This window comes from Rhipicephalus microplus, chromosome X (genome assembly GCF_043290135.1).
Source record: "Rhipicephalus microplus isolate Deutch F79 chromosome X, USDA_Rmic, whole genome shotgun sequence".
In the NCBI taxonomy this organism is placed as follows: Eukaryota; Metazoa; Arthropoda; class Arachnida; order Ixodida; family Ixodidae; genus Rhipicephalus; species Rhipicephalus microplus.
The window spans coordinates 421117742-421126763 of NC_134710.1; the positions used below are offsets into that span (position 1 = coordinate 421117742).

Below are 9022 nucleotides of genomic sequence, written 5' to 3' on the forward strand. Positions count from 1 at the left end.
CAAAAATACGGCAATGAGAAAGTACAAATCACCTGAAATATTGTCACGGGGTCGTGACGTGGCCGAAGACAGGAGACTTTGCCCCGTATTCACAAACGCTCCTCCACTCGACCCTTCACTCGAAACGCTCCTTAAGTGGCGTTTTCCCATTCACAAACCGCCCTTCACTTGAAACGCTTCCTTCACTTGAAAAAATCTTGAGCGTTTCCTCGAGATTGTCAAGTAAGCGATCGAGCTACCTTGAATCGTCCCTCGAGTGAAATATTTGCGCCAGCATCGCGTCCGTGGCGGAGCCCGTCTCACTTTGATGGCGTTTCTCGATCAAGCAGGCTGCCACCACCACGTTCTTTCGACAATGACGGTGCGCGTTTACTATACGGAGCTGTCTTCGAACGGTTCAGCAACGGCTACTGTGGCGCCGGGACAAGCGGGCGTGGTGTCAAAAGGAGCACTCACCAGTGCCGTGATGTGTTGCGTTCCGTGCATGAGCCAGTGAATTACCTGCCTTCGGGTGTGCGTATACTGTTCGTGCGAGTGCTCCATGACTTACTGCGAATTCCAGTGCTTTGATGTGTTTTGATGAAGCTCGCACACCGCGTCAGTTCAAGCGTGGTGCGAAAGCTTGACAAGCAAGCGGCATAGCAAACTTTTGATGCGCTGGGTTCACCGTACTTTAGAGCGGCTTCCTCTCCGGTGAACCTATGCTGCCCTAGCCAAAATTTACGACGAAGCACACCTCCGTTAGACGACGATCTGTACCAATGAGAAGGTAAGTTCTCCTGTGTTTTTTTTTAATTTTTTTCCTGCTTCGGTCAGATTACTATTAAAGACAGTTTAAGAGAAGCACAACACAATACATTGGGCGCAATGATTGTGCTGCTGTAGCTACTACGCGTGAAACATAGCTTCTTTATACAGTGTCTATGCAGCTCACAATACCAATGAACAACCAAGTACACATTTAGGGGATAAAGCACATGATCATGCTCTCTGAAACCTGCATGTACGCAAAAGTGCGTCGAGTGTCGTATGAAAACGCAAACATATGAAATATAAATACAGCAGATACATAATGAGATTGTTTTTTTTTAATTTAACCCCATTCCTACCCCCCGAAGAAGAATTGCTGGCTATGGCACTGATTTGTGCAATTAGATAATGAAATTAAATACCCATATGCCTGGTCAGCTGCCCAAGTGCCTGAGCCAGACATGTGTCAAAATAGTCAAAGCTCAATACTTCAACCATGTCTGTTCTTGAACGCGAGACATACTAATGAATGTGTGCACAGCTAGAATAAAAGAAAAATGCAGCTTTTGTATTCAAGCTATTACGTTTTTCTAATAATATTTCTTGCCTCTTTTGTGCAGGGGACCAGCTGCCGACAGAAGAACACAGAGAAAAGGCCTCCTGGAATCTGCCGTATTATCAATGCATTGCAGAGTTTTCACGACTGTATACAAAAGCACAAAAACAGCAGTGAATGCGTGCAGCTACACTGCATTAGGCGCGCTATGGTGTCTACTTCCTTAGTCTTATTTATGATGTCCTCCGAGCTCGTACTTTATCTTTACAGTGTGTAGGTTGCATATGTTTGATTGATGAACACTTTTCATTTGCATTCTTATGTTTGCCACGTTGCTCCTCATCAGCCACATGTAATAAAGGTCCATTTGCAATTCACAACTTCTGTTTTGTTCATTTATCAATACATAATTATCGTCGTGTTTGTCTCTTCATGATGAGACAGGACTGCAAGAACCACTTCTCCGATTCTACAAGAAAGCAGTTCTAGGAAAATAAACTTGTTTTATATAAAGCAGCACCACTCCTCTTCCACGGAACTGAGATGGCGTGGTTCTAACTGGTAGACTTGCTAATGATGCAGCAATAGCGGATATTTTATTTACAGGGTTCTGACCAGATGTATCCGCGATGACTGCGATACTCTTGAGCATTTTTCACCACTTTGTTGCACTGGTTTTCAATAAATCAGCAGAATAATATACGCTGCTCTTGACGACACTTTCTTGAAGGTTGAGAGAACCCATAGGATAGTTTTTAAAACAGAACAGCGCCAAAAGTCAGACGCGGCTTCAATTTTATTATTTCCAAAAAAATAAAACATCCCCTATAATTTATGTTGTGCTGGGGCTTTGGAATGCAGCACAGATACCACGATCTTTTTCAACAGGTATTTCCAGTAGTTATATTGCAAATAGAATCCAAAACATTAGTGCGAAGGTCATTCATGCACTAACGATTGTGCTTCTGAGCATGCAGATGAAGGAGACGGGAAAAAAATTTAAGACGTTGCCGCTGTGTGAACTTGGAGACGGAAACTACACAAATATAAAGGTTACTTCTATGCAAATCTGTCAAATTAGACGCATTCACAAATGCAGGGCAAATATAAAAACAATCCAAAACAATAACTTATTCCTTGGAAGTTTAAGATGTTAAAGTTTACACACACACACACACCAGTCCCTGTTAACCGACTATATATGTTACTAAATGAAGAAAACAACTTTAAAATGTATTTTTCGCCAATATTGAAAGAAAGGCACACGATCGCTTTTCTTAACTTGCGTAGCAGTTTAATTCGAACACTCAGCCACGAGTATAACATGCCTAGTTTTTAACGCTACCCTGGTATAACCTTGAATATCAGTTGCGAGCAATGTCTTTCAAACTTCCTATTATACGCAGAGAAACAACTACGAAGGCGCCACGGCGAAATTCGCCGTAAATGAGAAAAATAAACATTGCACAGGCCTCTGAAATTAGGAACTGTGCACGTACTCCCGTAGCGAGAACGAATTTACGTACGAGTAATCCTTATACATAATGCGGTGGTGAATGCTAAAAGCACGCCTACATACTGTGATATATAACAAAAAATACTCATTCCACCGCGTTATACATTCGGTGGCTACATTAGTGATCAGAAGGCTCTCAGTAAAGCGAAAGTAAACAAAGCAACAAACCATCTATTGCGCTTCCTGTCATCACTCACGTAGTTCGTTAGTCACCCCGGTGAAAGTAGGCTCTCAAACTACACACACGCAAACACTACCGTAAATATTAACTGCAATGAATAGACGCATACAAAACAAAATAAACTAAGCAGGTATACACGTTCAGCAGCAGACGAAATGCCATCAGCTGTTCGTTCAGCTGCCTGGGTTCTACTGTTGCCAGACTTGAAGGAGGGTTTCGCTAACTATATCAGCACAAGGCTTAGGGAAACAACCATACCACTCTAAATGCACGTATTTTGCTGTAATGTCAATTTAGAAAAAAGAACAACTAGAAAAAGCGTTCTCTTAATGTACATAGATAGGCAATTCTTAACCACAATTGCGAATACTCTCGTTATCAGGCGCTTTTCTCGGCGCATGCAGTTCACTCAAGTGAAGGGAGCACTTCCAAGGTCTCCCTTGGCGAAGGAAGTGTGGAGGAGCGTTCATGAAACGCAGCGGCCCCTTGAGTGGAGGAGCACGCTCCACCTTGACTTCGTCGAGGGGAGCCCTTGAGTGAAGGAGCGTTTGTGAATACGGGCCTTTGTGTTTGAATTTAACCGTTTATTTGGGCGAACCTGTGCCCGTTGAAAGGAAAGTCCGATTACAGTAGCATTCTTGGACTGATAGCGGTGAACGGAGCGTCAGCTGTCGATCAACAACTGACAAGCGGCGACGTGCGTCGCGTTTATAATCTTGCCACTGAGGCCCGTATTCACAAACGCTCCTCCACTCGACCCTTCACTCGAAACGCTCCTTAAGTGGCGTTTTCCCATTCACGAACCGCCCTTCACTTGAAACGCTTCCTTCACTTGAGAAAATCTTGGGCGTTTACTCGAGATTTCCAAGGAAGCGATTGAGCTACCTTGAATCGTCCCTCGAGCCAAGTATCATGGCGGACTACGCGTCGTTCGTCGATTATGTTCTCCGCGTCGACGAGCTGTTTGGCGACGTGGAGGACTGTGTAAGCATACCACGCCAACAATTGAGAGACCGGTTGAACCCCATGAAGCACTTCACAGACAGTGAATTTCTCGCCCGCTATCGCTTCACCAAGAGCAGCGTGAAGGAGCTACTTGAGTGCTTGCCATTTGAGGAGAGCTGCAGCAATCGTGGCCACCCTCTTCCACCTGTGATGCAGCTTCTGATTACGCTGCGCTTTTATGGAGCGGGTACTTTTCAAGTAGTGATGGGCGACTTGGTGAATGTGTCTCAGCCGACGGTGAGCCGCGTCATTGAACGTGTGTCACGGCTGATCGCGAAGCGCTTGTTCCCGGCTGTCGTAAATTTCCCTAACTCCGATGACAGGTTCTGTGAGACGATGGTGGAATTCTACCGGATCGCCAAGTTTCCCGGTGTGACAGGGTGCATCGATTGCACCCACGTCCGTATCAAATCACTTGGTGGGCCGAATGGTGAAGTTTACCGCAATCGGAAGGGGTACTTCTCCATAAATGTTCAAGTAACTTGCTCATTCTTCGCTGCTAACATTGAAAGCTTTGCAGTACTTCTGAAATGTAGTAATTCAACATTTACATTGCACAAGGCATTCCATGGGCTGCATGTTAGCAAAAAAAAACTTCATGGTAGATAATTTGATTATAAAACCCCGTGCATGCTATGGTAACAACGTGGCGTTTTTTTATTATTTAGTTTAGCTTGTTTGCAACCCAGTAAAGCTGTATTCACAAGAAAGACCAGAGCGCGATTTAAACCCACGGATTGCTTGCTACAATACCAAACATCACATGTTCTCTCGTGGTCCTCCTTCAGTCCGCGCTAAGCAATTAGCGAGATGAGCGAGCAGGCCCAGGTCCCGATTGCAATGCTAGGGGTGGAGTGGAAGGGGGGGACTGAAGTTTTTGGTTGCAGTGGTAATTCACCCCTCTCGTGCGAGTGCTGGCTGCGGAGCGATCCGAATAGCGTCACATATATTCCATGAGTGTTTCGTCTGCGATGACGCCTGTCCCGTGAATGCAGCTGATATTGGCCCATAAATGGAATAGCTTTAAGTTTTTATGACTGTAGCTTTGCACTCTGAAGCAAAAGTGAATACTACTGCACTGAAACAAGATCATGCAGGCATTAAGTACGTTCGTAGTAGACGGCTGCTTCAGCACAAAAACACAGTATAACATGTATTGCATTTTCAATAGGTGATTGCAGGGCCAAAGCTACAATTATACGACGTCGTTTCGAGCTGGCCGGGATCAGTGCTTGACAGTCGTATTTTCGACAACAGTCGTGCACGCGTTCTGTACGAGCAAAAACGAGTACCGGGTCTCCTACTTGGCGATGCTGGATACCGCTGCACGTCTTTCCTCATGACACCGATGTCTGACCCGCCACCGGACAGCCCTGAGAGCCGGTTAGTACGCCTGTATAACCCTTTAACTGTCATCTCCAGAACGAAACGTGTACGTGTGTGCTACCTATCGCGCTTGAAGTCTTTTATTACAATAAGCGTGGTACATGTACAGTTTTTTGGGCCCTGAATATATCCCACGTTACAATAGAATCGGCATATTAGCAGCAACAGTTTTGACTAGCGGCCTGGCTACAATACTCAAGTGTATCATTTAATAAGTGTAAGTTCATACAGCAATACGACATTGATTTCTTTGCATAGGTATCAAGCAGCTCACATGCGCACTAGAAACACGATCGAGCGGGCCTTTGGCATGTGGAAACGTCGCTTCCCGTGCTCAGACATGGGGCTACAAAACTTGGTGGAGCGCTCCGTCGTCAATACAACGGCCTGTGCTGCCCTACACAACCTTGCAGTCCTAAGGCAAGACGCGGAACCACCACCTGTGATTATCCCACAACACTTTAGGCGGCAGCAGCCTGATGTGGCGAACCAAGCCGACAGCCTACTCGGATCTCGATGCCGAATGCGGCTGATTATTCGTGCATTTACCTCGCCTAATGAATAAATTGTGTAACATGTTCTTTTGAGTAGACAAACAACCTCAGATTGGGAAATCTATGCATGTTCACATACGAGAGCATGCTGAAAAGTTCCTGAATTCGTCACGTTTTAGGTTTTCTTTTCAACCTTGCTGACTCGCAACAATAAAATTTTTTTATCACACATGGAGCTGTTGCAGATGTCTTTTAAATAAAAGCATCAGGTTTGTGAGATTGCACACATGCTTTATTTTTGTTCCGGCTAGGTTTCTATGCGCTGCTGCTGCTGTTTTTTCTGTAATTCAAAAAGGAGCTTCTGGCGCTCGATGTTGAAGCGCCATTTTTGCTGCTCCAGCTGCAGCTCCAACAACTGCACTTGAATTTTATGCAGCTCCTGCTCCCGCTGCACTTGCATCCTGTGCATTTTTCGTTGGCGCAAGAGCTGCTGCTTACGCAAGCGCAGCTCCAGGGCGTGCAGCTGTGCCTTGCGCTGCTCATCAGTTTTCAGTGCCTCCATTCGGGCCGTAGCTTCTGGGGCGAGCACGCGCTCTATGGCTGCTAGGCGGCTTCTCGTTGATTTCGGCCGTTGGCGTTCTCCTGCACCAACTAAATTTCCCCCATTTTCTTCTGGAGCTGCTGCTGTTCGTGACTTCTCGTTTCCAGGAGCAACTACTGCCAAGGTGTGAGAGGGACAGCTTGCGCAAGCACCTTCCGTGGGTGGCTGTGTAGTCTGAGGTCATAAGGAACCAGCGCCCTCGCTCGATCGCAGTTGTGGCTGAATTGTCTCGTCTGCACACACACAATACAATTGCATAAGGTAGGGAAACGTAACACGTGTAAGCAGTGTCAGCATGACTGTTGGATGCTGCTGCAAGTATAAATACAAGCACGTTTTATATCACGCATCAGACCTGCGAGTAAAAGAGAAGTGTGGCAATTTATCCGGATCATGCCCGGCCTGTTACTTGCACACATAATGCATAATACTGTTCTGTCTAACCTCAATATCGCTATGGCAGTAGCTAAGAGAGCTTTACTGCAGAATACCTGAGCAGCATTTTATTTAAAATAACTTTACCCACATCCTTTTTCTGAAGTGTGTGATATACGTTAACCACATATTTCATGCGAAAAGCAGGCTTAATTTTACATAAAACTGTAGAAATAACTTATCTTCAATATTCCTGTTTTATGTTAGTCACACAACCCGAAAAGCCATGTCGGCAGCACTTTTATAGTTGCATGCAGTTGGGCCGTATGACTAGCGGCGCCTGTGCTCCCGATGTCGGCAAACCCATAGTTCTTGGTGACTCCAACAGCAGGCCATGGCATGAAATTGGTTGTGTCTGCACATACAAAAGAAGCAGAACTGGTGCTCTGCTGGCATGCGACGTAATAAGAAAAGCCTCTTCATGGTACAGGCACAAATAGTTGTGTGTTTGCATGCTTTCACAAGAACACGCGACTTTTTTAACAAATCAGTACGTGATAGAAATATAAAAAGTCATAACAGTTGTAAATATGAAAATAAATAATGTGAGCTGGTGGCATGCAACACCGTCACTCTGCAAACATACAAGCTCCTTACCACTAATCACACATGGTGACAGATACTTCATGTGCATGCATACGGTATCAGACACAAACATAATAAAGAAAGCGACTGTCCTTCACGAATATGAGCTTCAGTTGTAGCAAAAATATTGAATCAATTGGCGAATTCTATCCCTGACAAATCAAGAGTACTAGCTCGTGGGCTAGTCAGCCTCTTGCTGCCGGGAAGTGGCGCTGAGAAAAGGGCATCTTCACACAAAAGCAAAATTGAAATACAATTCCAAAGTTGGGCTTATTATAAGGCCACCCATGATGTGAAATGTATGTGTCACACAAGTACTTGCTGAACCACGTCAAATTATGCTAGGAACGTTTTAAAAGAGTAATAGCATGCTTAATACATAGCATTACTTTCTGTTAACACCATGGCATGTTCTTGTAATGAGAATGAGAATTATTTGTACACGTAAATTTTAGTAAAATGGATATGCAAATGGTAGGAACAGAGGCATTAGTCACAAAACAAAACAACATTGAAACGCAAAACCTCCCACATTGTATACATGCATAAGTTGATGCAATATAGCAGCACGACAGTTGCTACATCTGACAGTTTTTGCCCATTCGTCTTTTACCAAGCAGCTCTTCCGTGTTGTCTTGGCTACCAGTGAGCATGCTCTCGAAAATCCGCTACGGTGATAAAGAAAACACTGGCTGATTGAGGTGGACTCCATCGCTGTCATAAGGGTTCTGAAGCCATGTCCCCATGTGTGATGCCGCCGCTCCAACAAGCGCCAATGAGGGGCTCATTGGCCGGCAGGTAGATGGCCCGCCCCTAAGGTGCGAAAATGTTGTTACGTGGATACATTGAAATTTCAAGTGACAGCACAAAGAAAGTGCTTAAGGAAGACAACGCATATGCGAGAGAAATAGGCAGCGAAAATTTATGGTACACAGATAACTTTTTAATGTACTACTACTACTACCCATTTATTTATTTATTCATCATACCTTACAAAGCCCAATACGGAATCGAGTAAGAAGGGCTAGTACAAAGTAAATAGAGAAATATACATCAGTAAATACAAGAAAAGAAAGTAAGAGAAAAAACTGTACAGTGATTTAAGTTGGAGAAAAATTATGTCCTGCAAAAATACACAGAAATACTGACAAAGAAACCAAATCTTGCACTTATATATATTATATACGTATATAGAGTGCAAAGCACGTTCAAACCAAGCAAAAGCATTTCTTAATTCATAATGAAATGACACACTTGGCACCCGATGGCGAAAAAAAAGTGCAGGAAGATTTGGCCGAAAAAAAAAAGAACGGTGACGACGTGATGCTATTTAAAAAAATGTTTCTGCAAGAGAAAAACCGTCACTCCCTTCCCCTGAAGGAGAACCCTGTGCACGCCTATGATTCGCACAATTCTTGCAGGTACACATTTATTTACGACATATAGATCAGAGCGGAAACTATGCCCTTATTAGGGCGTTTTCGGATAGCTTACGCAAGAGACGCAATTTGAA

At 44.4% G+C, this 9022-nt stretch overlaps 1 protein-coding gene across 1 annotated transcript; it reads left to right on the top strand.

Annotated features, from left to right (window-relative positions):
• Window positions 1-3763: 3763 nt before the first annotated feature.
• Window positions 3764-5959, top strand: LOC119185822 (putative nuclease HARBI1). The gene is made up of 3 exons (XM_075876900.1): window positions 3764-4485; window positions 5180-5391; window positions 5653-5959. The coding sequence occupies exons 1-3, from the start codon at window positions 3916-3918 to the stop codon at window positions 5957-5959; spliced, it is 1089 nt and encodes a 362-aa protein (XP_075733015.1). The 5' UTR covers window positions 3764-3915.
• The last annotated feature ends 3063 nt before the right edge of the window (window positions 5960-9022 follow it).